This window comes from Oryctolagus cuniculus, chromosome 12, assembly GCF_964237555.1.
Source record: "Oryctolagus cuniculus chromosome 12, mOryCun1.1, whole genome shotgun sequence".
Lineage (NCBI taxonomy): Eukaryota > Metazoa > Chordata > Mammalia > Lagomorpha > Leporidae > Oryctolagus > Oryctolagus cuniculus.
The window spans coordinates 10496642-10512013 of NC_091443.1; the positions used below are offsets into that span (position 1 = coordinate 10496642).

The 15372-nt window shown below is 54.7% G+C and overlaps 1 protein-coding gene across 2 annotated transcripts in view; it reads right to left on the reverse strand.

Moving 5' to 3' along the window:
• Nucleotides 1-155: 155 nt before the first annotated feature.
• PCSK6 (proprotein convertase subtilisin/kexin type 6) overlaps nt 156-15372 on the reverse strand; it is a 169146-nt gene continuing 153929 nt past the window's right edge. For both annotated transcript variants that reach the window (XM_051822269.2, XM_008269785.3), the window contains 3 exons: nt 7712-7841; nt 2873-2985; nt 156-1521 (listed from right to left, as the gene is read on the reverse strand). In XM_051822269.2, the coding sequence (XP_051678229.1) occupies nt 1424-1521; nt 2873-2985; nt 7712-7841 (341 nt within the window). In that variant the 3' untranslated portion in view covers nt 156-1423. The remainder of the gene's footprint in view (nt 1522-2872; nt 2986-7711; nt 7842-15372) is intronic.

The window sequence follows — 15372 nt, forward strand, 5'->3', positions numbered from 1 at the left end:
CAAACTCTTCTTTGCCAAACTCGTGCCGGAACTCTGGGTTCTCCCGTTACTTTATTACATCAACACTTGCTACAACTCAGAAGACCTTCAGCGTAATGACATCAAATAAAGCCATGTCCACTTTACCTTTCTATGTGAGGGAAGAAACAGGCTCCTTTGCCACGGATGTTAACTCTTTTATTAATTTAAGGTTAACACTGTATTTGCTTTGTTGATTTCTGTTCCGGAGTTGTGGATTCAATGAACCACAGCTGGAATCCCCCCTCCCCAGCTCACAGGTGACGAGGCAAATGCACTGTGGTCCAAGGGGGAGCAGGACGAGACGGAGAAAGACGAGGCCGAAAAAATTTAAGGCAAATGTTACTCCCCTATTCAAGGGAACTGATCGAGCAGATCTGTGCATTTCAATGAAAATATATGAAATATTTGTCAAAATAATTAACATCGGTAAAAATTAGGACATGTAGCTTATAAAATACCTACATAGGTTTGGCAGCAATAAAGCCAACCGGGTCACGTAGGCAGGTAATAGACAAAGACACAGGTGCGCCCACCTTGACAACGAGTCTCCTAGGAGCAGCCAAAGGTGTTTTAAAAACGAGCCCATAAAACAGGAAGTGACGGATGACTGACAACTGAGGGGCTGCCTTGGCGTTTCGCCAAGAGGAATGGCGCGGTCGGGGCACCTGCTGGCTGGCCCCGGCTGCCTCCTTTGGCTCCTCCTCGGAAGGCTCTGCACCAGGGACAGGTGGTTGTCCAGGGCCACGAGACTCCCAGAGGCACCGGGAGAACGCGGGGAGAACACTGCAGACTGGAACCATCTCCTGATCCACGTGTGCAATTGGACTCTAAGCCACGGCCGCGGTTTCTGAAGGAGCTGACTGTGCAGAAAGACACACGCCATCTCCAGTGGTCACAGATTTTATGCCCCCAAACCAATTTTATTTACAGTCTGACCAAACCGCCCCCAGGCTCAGCAGCAGGTGTGGAGCAGTGCCCACGGGCAGCCAGGGCTCTGCGGTTGCTGGCCGGACAGCTCACCACCAAGCCGCACGGAAGCCCACGCGGGACAGGACGACCTGTGAGGCCGGGCATCTTTTCGTTCTGCTTTGGTCTTGAAGGTTCGGTAAACAGGATCCCAGAAGTGGCTGCAGAGTAGCCGGAGCTGTTTATTCCTGGAATTCCTTCTGTTCCCGTTCCGAGCTGGCCAGAAGGGGAGCCGGGAGGACACAGCCCTCCTTGAGCACCGCCGCCCACCTGATCTGGGTGCCCAGTGACGCTGCAAAGACCCGGCTCCTGGGGAGATAAAGCTGTGAGGGCAGGGCGCCGCCTTGCCACAGGCTCTGGCCGACAGTCTGGAGGAGGGTGGACGGACAGACGGCTGGCCGGCCGGGGGCCCACCCTCTGCGGCAGCCAGCACCCCCTAGCCGGCCAGGAGGCACGTGCGGCAGCAGAACTGAATGAAAAGCTTCCGCTCACACAGCCGGTTGGACTTCACCATCTCACAGAAGGTCTCGTCGGCTGGGACCCGGGAAAGGAAAGGAGGGAGAGGTCAGACGCTGGGGCTGTAATGGTTTCCACCGCTGCATGTTTGCTGGGCACCCAGGACCCACCAGGCAGGGGGACGCAGAGGGAGGCAGGCGGCCGCTTCGAGGCTCCCCTCCCATGATGCACTTGGCTGTGTGAGCCCAGCGTGGCGGCGGTGGCGCCTGGGGTAGAGGGGCTCTTGCCAAGTCTGGGGACTCACACGGACACATCTGGGGGATGGCGCAGGCTGGGCCAGAGGGGCCCTCGATGCACAGGTACATGCACCAGTCATTCAGGACAACCGCGCTGGGGGAGGCTAGGGAGAAGACTGTAGGGACGGGCATGGAGGCTGCAGCCACAGTCCAGGGGACACCCCAAATGGCGAAGGGGATGGGAGGAAGACAGCCATTAAGGCAGACGGACAAGGCTCAGTGACTAAAAACACCGTGGCTGAGGCAAAGAGGCGGGCCCTGGGCCGCTGGTTTTTGAGGATGCCGCGCCATTCACGGAGCTCGGAGTCCCTCTGGGGCCCCCCTTTCCTAGGCTGCATGCATAGCCTCAGCAGGTGACTTCCTCGCCAGGACGCTGCCTGGCCTTGCAGGGACACGATTCTGCAAGCCAGAATAAAAAGCCAGCAAGGCACGGAGGCCACCGCTGGGTCTGCGGGGCAGCCCCAAGGATCTCTGTGGGCTCCGTGCTCTGCCAGAGGAGAGGAGGGCAGTGGCAGCTCATGCCCTCGGATGCTGTGGCACAGCAGGGGTGGTGCCCAGCACTGGCCCCAGGCAGCCCCTCCCTGCTGCTGGCTGAGCCAGGATCCTCCACCTGGCCTGCAGGCCAGGTCCCTGCTCAGACCCTCCAGCTGGGCACCGTCTGTGGTCCCCTTCTGAGTTTGTTTATAACTAGCCTTGTCCCCCAGACTCCTGGAGAAGCAGGCCTCCCTGGGGACAGGGCTGAGCAGGGCCTGGACTCCGGGCTCTGTCCCCCCAGTCCCGGGGAGATGACACCCCGGGTCTCTGGCTGTGACTTCCGAGGCTGGGCCTCCTCTGGGGAAGCTGCCACACCCGGCCACACCTATGGCCTGTGGCACACGAGGGGACAGGACAAGAACAGACTACTCTGTAAGGGTCACTCAATAAACTAAGCAGCTCTGGCTGGGCTGGCGGTCAGATGCCTCAGGTCCGTGTAAGAGAGGCCTGCAGGGGAGTTAGGAAAGAGGGCAGCTGTCTTTCACAGTAGCCAGAGGCGCCGCGACGGGTGACAGGACCAGGTGCGTGCATGCCCGGGGCGTCCCTCCTCTTTCGACCCTGGGCCCGGCACCCTGGGGCCCGGCACCCTGGGGCCTCACCGTTGCTGCACGTGTGGTTGCTGATGCAGGAGCTCCCCAGCTGCGTGAAGCCGGCCTTGCACCTGCTGCAGTTCCTGCTGGAGCCCGCGCAGCTCAAGCAGTTCTCGTCACACCTGCGGGAAGAGGCGGCTCCTGCTGGCGTCTGGGGAAGAGGCCCCCACCCAGGCTTCCCCCAAAGCCCGCCTGCCCTCACTGGACCCTCTGTAACATGGGCCCAGTGTCTGCAGGTCCCTCCCACTGTGTGACCTCACCATGGGCCAGGAAGGGCCCGTGGCAAGAGCAAGGCTGAGAGCGGAGGCCAGGCCTGGGTCAGAGACTCCCTGTGGGTCAGCTGGAGGCCCCGAGAGCACTGGCGCTCGCCCCCCGCGTGACTCCCATGGCCTCTCCAGCAGCCGCCTGCTGCGACACCTGTGGGCTGTGGCCGGACTCCGCTCTGGAACGTGACCGGTGACGCCACTGCTGCCCCACTGAGCTTCCTCTGGAGCCACACGGGCCTACCATGCAGGGAAGGGCAGGGGCGGTGCCCTTCTCCTTCCCACCCCGCCTCCCTGCCCAGAGCCAGGCCCGAGGATTTTTCTGGGACCCAGGGCACGCTCATGCTCAGCCTTGTCACGTGGGGTGGCTGGGGCGCTGTGGGGCAAGTGGAGCCGCTGTGACAGAGACAAGGTGGAGCCTGACAGAAACACTGGGCCCTCGGCCGAGACTTGCAGGTTTCCTCCCACACTCCCACAGCCCCGTGCACACCGCGCTGGACCTGCTGCCTTGGCTGAGTTCAGCACCGGGGACTCGGGCTCCACAGTGCTCCTGCATGCTGCCCGCCTTCCCTGCTGCGGCCAGCAGGGGGCACAACCGGCACCACGGGTGGAGCTCTGAGAAGGGAGGCAGGGCTTGTGCCTCCGCTGTGTGAGGCTCGCAGCCAGCGATGAGCCTCTGGGCCCCGCTTCCAAAGCTGGCTCTGATCGAAAGACTGAGCTGGCCTCTCCAGGCCCCCCCCCCCCCAACATCCCCAGCCAGGATGCAGCGGGTTTTCGCTTGCAGTCTTGTAAATGTGGAAATCCCAGGGGACAACCTGTGTCTGGGAGCCTTTGCAACTTCTTCCTCCTGCAGCGAGAGCCTGCTGCCAGCCCCGCCAGGCTGCCCGGAGGGGAGGCCAGGGTCCGGGGACTCACCAGGGGTGGCTGGGGGACCCTGTCCTCATGCTCTTTTCGGGAGCACTGGGGCCCCCAACACGCTGCCCCTTCACCTTGCGGGGGCCCAGCCACAGGGGGAGACATTCCCCCAGGGGCCCCCCCAGGGTCTCTCCCAGATGGTGCCCAGCAGTGAGATGGGAGCTGGGCTGGTGAGCCACGCAGCAGGCCCTCAGTCACCTGGGACGCACTGTAACCACGGACGACACTGTGGAGGAGCTGTGTGGTCTCGGTAGGATATGGCTTACTGTCCAACAGTTCATGGAACATGTAAACAGGATGCATTTTGGTGCAAAGAAATGTAATCCATGCACAGAACGGGAGGGCGGTGGAGGATGGCCCAGGTGCTTGGGCCCTGCACCCGCCACCGTGGGAGCCCAGGAGGAACACCTGGCTCCTGGCTTCGGATAGGCGCAGTGCTGGCTGTAGCGGCCATTTTGGGGGGTGAACCAACAGAAGAAAGACCTTTCTCTCTGTCTCTAACTCTGCCTGAAAAAAAAAAAAAAAAAAAAAAAAAAAAAAAAAAAAAGAAGGGGTCTTCAAAAAGTTCCTGGACAATGCATATCATGAAGAAACTACGCATGGATTTCAAAAAATTTTTTAAAGATGTATTTATTTAAAAGTTGGAGTTACAGAGAGAGCGAGCGAGCGAGCGCATGCCAGTCCATCTACTGGCTCACTCCCCAAATGGCTGCAACAGCCAGGGCTGGGCCAGGCCAAGGCAGGAGCCCGGAACTCATCGGGTCTCCCATGTGAGTGGCAGGCGTCCAAGCATTGGGGCCTTCATCTGCTGCTCTCCCAGGTTCTCTAGCAGGGAGCTGGACAGAAAGGGCAGCAGCCAGGACTTGACCTGGTGCTCATATGGGATGCCGGCATGGCATGGATTTCAAAATTTTTTGCACCAAAGTAGAGTTATCTCTTAGCTCCATTTTCTGTAGACTTTTTTTTTTAATTTTTTAATTTTTTTATTTTTGACAGGCAGAGTGGACAGTGAGAGAGAGAGACAGAGAGAAAGGTCTTCCTTTTGCCGTTGGTTCACCCTCCAATGGCCGCTGCGGCCGGCGCGCTGCGGCCGGTGCATCGCGCTGATCCAAAGCCAGGAGCCAGGTGCTTCTCCTGGTCTCCCATGGGGTGCAGGGCCCAAGCACTTGGGCCATCCTCCACTGCACTCCCGGGCCACAGCAGAGAGGTGGCCTGGAAGAGGGGCAACCGGGACAGAATCTGGCGCCCCAACCAGGATTACAACCCGGCGTGCTGGAGCCGCAGGTGGAGGATTAGCCTAGTGAGCCACAGCGCTGGCCTTCTGTAGACTTTTGAAGTTGTGTAGTGCAAGCTCCCAGAGCTTAGTGGGGCGGCAGGTGTCCTGATTTTCTATTGCCGTAAACAAATGGCCACAAACACAGCAGCTTCCAACATCTGTCCCGGGCTCCCGCTTGTGTAGCAGAGGTCCAGGTGGGCGCAGCGAGCTGTCAGCTCGGGGTCTCACAGGGCCCGGGTGGCGGCTGGCCTGAGTGCTCATCTGGAGGCTGGGGGAGAGACCCCAGGGTCCTGGCTCCCCGGGAGAGGGATGATATCCCCCCGTAGATCCCCAGCTGCCTGGGGCTCCCGCTGCCTTCTGTCTGGGTCGTAGGCTGGCAGGGGCTCCCGAGATGCCTCTGGTTCTGCCACTTCTCCTGCACCTCCCTCACCCCAGGACATCGTGGCTGCCGTGCCCTGCCCAATTTGCGAAGGGCGGCTGTGTGCACTGCAGTGGGGCCACCTGCCCTTGGGCTGATCCAGGTGAGAGCCAGACACAGGGAGCCCCGGATCACAGGCTGTGTGGGCTTCAGGAACCCTCAGCTCGCTCCAGTCAGGGTGCAGAATGAGGCAGCAGGTGTGCTCCCCAGGGATTCTGGCCCCCCTGAGCATGGAGAGAGTGGGGCGGGATGGGGGGAGGCTGGGGCCTGAGCAGTGAGGCCAGCACCGCACAGTCACTCATTTCTCCCATGTCACCCCGGCTCGCTCTTGCAGTCACCTTCTAAGTCTTAGGGGTTCCTGCTCCTCCCCCGAGATACTGCACAGGGACTCTTCTCTGCCCAAGGCCTCAGATCCACCTGCCTTCTGCACTCCAGGCTGCTGACACAGCAGGCCTACGTGCCGGCCAGGTGCTTCCTCAGAGCTGCCAGCCTGTCTCGGGGACAGACACAGCGTCAGCCAGCATCCTAGGGCCTCTCTACCTGCGTCGGGAGAGATGCCGTGGAACCAAGCAGACCAGGCCCTTGTCATCGGGACAAGTGCACGCTGATCGTCTGTAGGGCCAGGGGACTCTGAATGACGGAAGCTTCCTGAAACACAGATGTGTCCTCCCTGTGGCGGTGGGCTGGGCTTTTCCTAGTGCTGTTTGGCCGCAGCACTGGAGCCTCCTCCAGGCTGAAGGCTTCCCCTACGTGGAAGCGAGTACCCAGGAAATGCCTGGCCGCTAATGCCCACGGAAGCGCTTATGGAGGCCAGCTACCTCCTGCTTCCCTCCTGGGGACACCACAGCTGTTGGGTGCCTGTGGGATTCCAGCTGCCATAGCTGTGGCATCCCCGAGAATCCAGGCATTTGCCATATGAGAATGACGATCTTGGTCTCTGAGTTCTCCCTTAATTCCGCACGGACCAGCAGGCTGGTTAGAATGAAAGGCTTCCTTCAGACGACTGTGCACGGGGCCCTGGGCAGGACTCTGCGAGCTGGCGCAGGGAGCAGGACGCCCCTGACCTGGCACAGGCACGTGTCCCCGACCCTCTCTGTGGGTGGCCTGAGAACAAGGACTCGGCGGCTCCTTGCTGGCTGCTGCAGGGCTGTGTTGCAGTTTTCTGTTCTGATTGTTTTAAGGAGACGGGTGCCAATCACTCGTTCTCAGAGCCAGCCTGGGCGGAGTCTATCTGCCAACGCTCAAAGGGTCGCCTCCCAGGGTGCCGGGGCTTTGAGCCTGTTTCACATAGAAGCCCCCTCGCTGGCTGCCCGCCCACCTTTGTGTCGTCTCTGTCTCGGTCACCCTGCTGCTCTTACCCTAACAAAGTCCTGGCACAATTTCCATGCAAGACAAGAGGGACCCAAAAGGAGTGGCTTCTTTCCTAACAGCAAGAGGGAACATGACACGGCCAGTCCAGGACACTGGACGGTGCGGGCGCACAGGGAGCAGTGGCCCAGGGCAGGCGAGGGTGCAGACGCCTGTGTGTGGGCTGCGGGGGCTGGGGTGGGGAGTGGCCGGGATCTTGGCACGTCCCCTGAAGACTTACATTCTTCACAGACTCTCAACGTGCCTTCCTTGATTACCAACTGTGCAAAGCAGTCCCGAGCTGGGCACAGCTGGGGTCACCAGGTGGGGTCTGTTGCTGTGTGAGTGCCACAGGGGGCACCTTGTCATTCTGCTTCCTGCCCCCCCCCCAGCTGCCACCCAGGGCCAGGCACACAGCAGGCCCTCAGCAAGTAAATATGCGCTACATGACCAAGCCCGGAGGCCACCGATGAGCTCTGTGCACAGCTTTCCCCCGCCCAGGGCACCCACGGCACTGGGGTGATTGGCACGCCCACCCCCCAGCCCCCAGTGCTCCCCTGGCCACTGCTTGGCCGGACACCGCTGAGCACCATGCCCTGGCAGTCTGGGCCTCCGCCCGGAGCCTGTACCTGCGACACACTTTGTGGGGCAAGCCCGGCATCTCCTCTGGGTAGAAGCCCTCGCCACAGGCTGGCACACATTTCCAGTCTTGGAAGTGGAAGTGTTGCGCACAGTGAATGCACTCTTCTCTGCTGGGCCCTGGGAGGTACAGGAAAAGGAGGTGTCAGGGGCAGGACCTGGGATGCTGTTCAGCCGGCCCCGCAGCTGATACCTTCCCAGGTGTCCTGCAGGGCTGGCCGGCCCCCGCCCACTCCCAGGAGCTGAGTGGTACCACCCTCCTTGCTCAGAGTGGGCATACAAGGCATGAGCCCATCCCAGGGATTGGCCCCGATCCCAAACGCTTCCTTCCTAATGGGACGGGACCCTCCTCGGCTAACGCCAGCGTGGCGGCCACTTCCCAGCCTCGGTGACCCGAGACGTGCTGTGGGCACAGAAAGCACACTGGGCGTAAGGGAGGAAGGCAAAAGCCGTGTTCCCTTTTATACGACAAGTGTTGGAAGGATCTCTTAGACACCTGGGTTAAATAGGACAGGTCAGCAAAATTATTTCCCTTCTTTTTACTTCCCAAGCTGTGGCTGCTCTGCACGCGTGTCTCCCACGTGTCAGAACACTGTGGAAGATGACCCAGAATGTGAACCAGAGGTCCTTGGGAATGGTGCTGGCAGGCATTTGGTGTGGATGCCCGGGGCCTGTTCAGCCGTGGAGGACAAGTGGCTAAGGGCAGCCCGAGGAGAGGGTCCTCCTCTGAACATAAGACCAAGGGGCATGGGGAGGAGACCTCGGCCCCAGAGTCAGGCAAGGACCTGCAGACAGGCAGCGGGGCTGCTGGCTGGTAGCGTGAGAGTTGTCTCAGGTGCTCCCTGGTCATCACAGTCCCCAGATGAGCCTCTCCCACCCTCCTCTTTGCTCTGATGGTGTCGCAGGTAGAGGTTTGGCGGCTAAGGCGGCGACAGCCCCTCTTCCTGGAGGAAAGCTGGGCTGGGCGGGGCCTCTCTGTGGCATGCAGATCCCTTGCAGAGCATCCCAAGTACTGAGGGGCACAGGACTCGGGGCCCCCGGGGCTGGCTCCGTGCCTCAGGGGCACAGCTCAGCTGTGCAGAGGATTCTGGGCTCTGCCTTTGTTGGGAAGCCCAGAAGGCCTGGGGTCTTTGAGCAGAGGGCAGAAGTGAGACCCTCTGGGGTGGCGGGCCTCTGTCACAGACCCGTCTCCCAAAGGAGGGGTGCCCTGCCTCTCTTCCTGCAGCGTGGATGACAAGCTGCCCCACACGCGGGCTTCTGTCTGGCTCATGCTGTCCTAGGGGGTCAGCTGCTCTCATGCCTTGTCCAGTCTGCCCCTTCCCCCCACTGCTAATCTCCAAGGAGCGTCCACTAGCAAGTGGGGCTGTCATTCCAGGTCTGGCCTCCGGTACCCACCACGGTCCCTCTCCTGTGCCTCACCTACTGACCCCGCCACCCTCTCTGTCTCTCCTCCGACACTAGGGGCCTTATGGCTGAGGGGCCTGTGGGGAGGGCTGGAACGCAGGCTGGTGTCTGCGCTTAGTCTAACGCTCTGTTGATTACATTTCAGTGGTCACACGTTGAGCTGGGGGGAGGGGGGGGGACAAAGGACCCTGGAGAAGGCTGGTGGCGATGGCTGCACAGCAGTGGCAGAATCCTGACAGTGCCTGCACTGCTCCCCTAAAATGGTCAGGACAGTGCACTTTATGTTATGTGCATTTTACCACAATAATTTTAAAAAGCTGATTAAACATACCTTTCCCAAGCAAACTATTTTCTCAATTACAAAAAGTTATGTTTCTAACAAAGTCTCTTCAGGAGTCTATTACATTACAAGTCTTTTTAGGCTCCAAATGCTTTAAACACATCCGTGGTCAGAAGAATAACAGCAAACCAGGCAGTGCTTATGCAGGGACAGACGCATCATTCATGGGCCAATCAACAACATGGGGCCTGGGCCAGCATCCTAGTGAATGGGGAAAAGTTGGAAGCATTCCCACTGAGATCTGGTCCCAGACAGGAATGCCCACTCTCACCATTGCGATTCAATATGGTCCTGGAAGATTTAGCTAGAGCCATTAGGCAAGAAAAAGAAATCAAAAGGATACAAATTGGGAAGGAGGAAGTCAAACTATCCCTATATGCAGATGACGTGGTTCCTTATATAGAGGATCCAAAAGATTCCACTAAGAGACTATTGGAACTCATAGAAGAGTTTGGTAAAGTAACAGGATATAAAATCAATACACAAAAATCAACAGCCTTTGTATACACAGACAATGCCATGGCTGAGAAGAACTTCTAAGATCAACCATTCACAATAGCTACAAAAAAATAAAATATGTCGGAATACATTTAACCAAGGATGTCGAAGATCTATATGATGAGAATTACAAAATATTAAAGAAAGAAATAGAAGATACAAAAATGGAAAAATCTTCTATGTTCATGGATTGGAAGAATCAATATCATCAAAATGTCCATTCTTCCAAAAGCAATTTACAGATTCAATGCAATACCATTCAAGATACCAAAGACATTCTTCTCAGATCTAGAAAACATGATGCTGAAATTCATACAGAGGCACAGGAGACCTCAAATAGCTAAAGCAATTTTGTACAACAAAAAACAAAGCCAGAGGCATCACAATATCAGATTTCAAGACATACTACAAGGCAGTTATAATCAAAACAGCCTGTTACTGGTACAAAAACAGATGGACAGACCAATGGAAAACAGAAACACCAGAAATCAATCCAAACTTCTACAACCAACTTATATTTGACCAAGGGGCTAAAACCAATCCCTGGAGCAAGAACAGTCTCTTCAACAAATGGCGATGGGAAAACTGGATTTCCACATGCAGAAGTATAAAGCAAGACCCCTACCTTACACCTTACACTCAACATGGATTAAAAATCTAAATCTATGACCCGACTCCATCAAATTATTAGAGAACATTGGAGAAACCCTGCAAGACATTGGCACAGGCAAAGAGTTCTTGGAAAAGACCCAGAGGTACATGCAGTCAAAGCCAAAATTAACAAATGGGATTACATCAACAGTCAGGGAGGCAAAAAGGCAGCTGACACAATGGGAGAAATTACAAACTATGCAATTGATAAAGGATTAATAACCAGAATCTACAAAGAGATCAAGAAACTCCACAACAACAGAACAAACAACCCAGTTAAGAGATGGGCCAAGGACTTAAGCATTTTTCAAAAGGGGAAATCCACATGGCCAACAGACACAGGAAAAAAGGTTCAGGATCAGCAGCCATCAGGGAAATGCAAATCAAAACCACAATGAGGTTTCACCTCACCCCGGTGAGAATGGCTTTCACACAGAAACCAACAGACAACAAGTGCTGGCGAGGATGGGGGGAAAAGGTACCCTAATCCACCGTTGGTGGGCATGCAAACTGGTAAAACCACTATGGAAGGTAGTTTGGAGATACCTCAGAAATCTAAATATAGACCTCAGAAATCTGAAAATAGACCTACCTACAACCCAGCCATCCCACTCCTGGGAATTTACCCAAGGGAAATGACATCGGCAAATAAAAAAGTTATATGCACCTCCATGTTTAATGCAGCTCAATTCACAATAGTGAAGACATGGAATCAACCTAAATGCCTGTCAACAGAAGACTAGATAAAGAAATTATGGGATATATACTCTATGGAATACTGCACAGTGGTAAAAAAAAAAAAAAAAAGAAATCTGGTCATTTGCAACAAAATGGATGAATTTGGAAAACATCATACTTAGTGAAATAAGCCAGTCCCAAAGGGACAAATACAACTTGTTCTCTCTGATCTCTGACAACTAACAGAGCACCTAAAAGGAAACCTGTAGAAGTGAAATTGACACTACGAGAAGCAATGACTTGAACAGCCTTTGTCTTGACTGTTGAGGAACCATTTATTATTTTATTATTTTTTACTTCTTTTTCTTTTATTCCTAATACCATTGGTTGAACTCTTTACTTAACATAGAATTAAGTGTATAAAGTCAATTGGAAATAGATCCTTGTGAAAAATATAAAGTGGGAATAAGAGAGGGAGGAGACATACAGTTCAGCACACACTCCTACGGACTTACCCCTAAGGGTAAAGCTAAAAACTTGCCATGGGACTCCAAACCCCATTAAGCTAGGTGGTACTAATGCCATCTTATGTGTTAAAGTGATCATATTAAATGTGCAATTGATCATATAGATAGCATTAAGTGTCAAAGGAATCACATAAATAAGACGAAGTGTCTGGTAATAACAATAGATAGAATTAAAAAGGAAACAATGATCCAGCAAGGGCAGCGGGCCACATAGCACTCATAGAATGACAAACGCCCTAAACAGCACTCTGGCCTCAGAATCAGCCCTTATGGCATTGAGATCTGGCTGGAAAGCCCAGGAGCACATTTCAGGCATGCAAAGCTAAGACACTGTGGCAAAATATGTTCTATATGAAAGATCTCAGTGGAAAGAAGGGGCATCAAAGAAGGAGGTACCTTTCTCTGAAGGGAGGAGAGAACTTCCACTTTGATTATGGCCCTGTCTAAATAATGTCAGAGTTTATGGACTCAAAAGGCTTCCATAGCCTTGGCAGCTCATGACAAAAGCTTTGGATAATCACTGACATTATAAATAAGAGTGTCAATTGTTAAATCAACAACAGGAGTCACTGTGCACTTGCTCCCCATGTAGGACCTCTGTCCTTAATGAGTTGTATTATGAGAATTAACTGTAAAACTTGTTCTCAAACAGTACTTTATGTGTTATGTGTGCAGGTGCAAACTATTGAAATCTATACTTAGTATCTAGTTGGTCTTCTGTATATAAAGATAATTAAAAATGAATCTTAATGAAGAATGGGATGGGAGAGGGAGTAGGAGGTGGGAAGGCAGGTATGGGGGGAAGAACCACTATCTTCCTAAATCTGTACCTATGAAATCTGTATTTATTAAATAAAAGCTTTCTTCAAAAAAAAAAAAAAAAAAAAAAGAAGAAGAAGAAGAAGAAGAACACGGGGCCCTTGATCAGAAAACAGAAGAGGGGTGGGTGTTTGGCGCAGCAGTGAAGTCGCCACCTGGGACGCCCGTGTCCCACGTTAGAGGGTCTGTGTTCAATGCCCCGCTCCGCCCCTGTCATGCTAACGTGTGCCCTGCAAAGCAGCAGGAAAAGCTTCCTGCCACGCAGATGGGAGACCAAGACTGAGCTCCAGCTCCCAGCTGCTGCTGGCCTTTGGGGAGTAAGCCAGCGAGGCGAGCTCCTGTCTCTCCCTTTCTGTCTCTCTAACTCTCAAATAAAGAAATATATATATTTTTAAAAAGCAGGAGAAACATGTTGGTTTAGGAGTCCTAAGACCAACAGCATTTTCTTGAGCAATCTGCCTCTACCTGCCACGGTGTTCTTACTTCCAGTTCACGTGGTGCTCTCTCAGGCACAGGAAGTTCACGGGCAAGGGATGACCCTCACAGGTGCCTGGGATGCTGCCCCTTGATGTGCTGTGCGTGGGCCCCCCATACCTGGAGGCCAGCTCCTAAGCAAAGCAGGTAGCTGAGAACAGGAACTTCTGAGACCCAGACCGGACAGGGAGCAAGAAGCCTGTGGGTGACTCACGGAAGGAAGTGGGGGCTCTCTCCAGGGGCTGCCTGGAGTAGACATCAGGCCCCCAGGAGGAAACGGGGAGGTAGGAGAGCTCCCCTTGCCCTGAGACCTGCAGACCGCCAGTTTATATTCCTGAAGTGATGGAGAAGTCACTGGACTGAGATGAGAAAACCTACAAGCGATAAAGCTGTGGCCATCAGACTGGGGACTAGAGAATGGATTTACTGAAATCAGGAGTTCACAGCTGCACGCCTGAATCACAGGGAGTCGAGGGACCATGTGGGGCAGGTGCTGCGGTACAGGGGGCGAAGCTGGCATTCAGGAGGCCTGCATCCCATATCCGAGGGCCTCCTCCACTTCCCTGCTAACAGGCACCCTTCCAGGCAGCAGACGGCTCAAATTCTTGGGTCCCCATCACCCACACGGGATGGATCCAAATGGAGATCCAGCTCCTGGCTTCAGCCTGGCCCAGGCCTGGCTGTTGTGGGCATTTGGGGACTGAACCAGTAGATGGAAGATAGCTCCCTCTTTCTCTCACTCTGCATTTTAAATGAATGAATGAATGAATGAATGAATTACCATAGGTAATTTTTTTAAACTAACCTGGGCTACACAGTGAGTCAAGAAATAAAGAATAAAAGCGACAGATGAAAAGAGGGCAGGTTAACTGCTAGGAAAGACTACTGAGCTGCCCGTGGCGGGACCCCAGACCCAGCTCCCTCTTGGCTTGTCCGAGGAGGGCCTGAGGAGGGCATACCTCCCACAGCGGCTGAGGGCCAGCCCGGGCCACCGCTGTGCATGCCACTTGGCCGCAGCCTTGGTGGCTCTGGCACATCCACTCCTGGACTGCACAGCTGATGGCTATGTGGGCTACAGAGCCACCTGGGGAAGGTCATGCATATCCTGTGGCATTTCCAACCAGCAGGACTGTGGCAACTGCAACTTAGCAGAGACCTACTCTTTAGATTGCTACTGAGGCCAAAGCTCAACCTAACACAGGTTTGTTAGAATGGACCAATGTGCCAGGGGCAGGACGGAGGGCTGAGAGGAAGAAACCTAACTCAAACCACACACAGCCCACATGCGTATGCTGTGCTTTAACTTCCTTGTGAACATAACTGTAAGACAAAGCCCAAAAAACAAACAACTTCTCCACTATTCTGCATAAAAACTGCTCTGGGAGGCTGGTGCTGTGGCACAGCGGGTTAAACTGCTGCACGCTGGCATTTCATATCAGAGTGCCAGTTTGAGCCCCAGCTGCTCCAATTTCCTGCTATGTGCCTGGGTGGGTACAAGTACCTGGGCCCTGCAATGCCTGTGGGAGACCCAGATGGAGTTCCTGGCTCCTGGCTTCACCTAGCCCAGCTCTGGCTATTGCAGTCATTCAGGGAGTGAACTAGTGGATGCAAGATCTTTCTCTGTCGCTCCCTCTCTTTGGTGCTCTGCCTTTCAAATAAATAATGTATTTGAATAAATAAATATATATTTGAAAGGCAGAGTTAGAGAGAGACAGGGCAGATAGAGAGAGGTCTTCCATCTGCTGGTTCACTCCCCAGATGGTTGCAATGGCTGGAGCTGTGCCAATCCGAAGCCAGGAGCCAGGAGCCTCCCCCAGGTCTCCCACCCGGGTGCAGGGCCCAAGGACCTGTGCCAGCTTCTGCTGCTTTCCAAAGCAACAGCAGAGATCCGGATCCAAAGAGGAGCAGCTGGGCCTGAACTGGAACCCACATGGGATGCCGGTACTGCAAGCTGTGGCCTGACCCACTATGCCACAGCACTGGCCCCACAATATATATTTTTAAAAATATATTTAAAAAATAAGTAATTTAGGGGCCGGCGCCGCGGCTCACTAGGCTAATCCTCTGCCTAGCGGCGCCAGCACACCGGGTTCTAGTCCCGGTCGGGGCGCCGGATTCTGTCCCGGTTGCCCCTCTTCCAGGTGAGCTCTCTGCTGTGGCCAGGGAGTGCAGTGGAGGATGGCCCAGGTGCTTGGGCCCTGCACCCCATGGGAGACCAGGAAAAGCACCTGGCTCCTGGCTCCTGCCATCGGATCAGCGC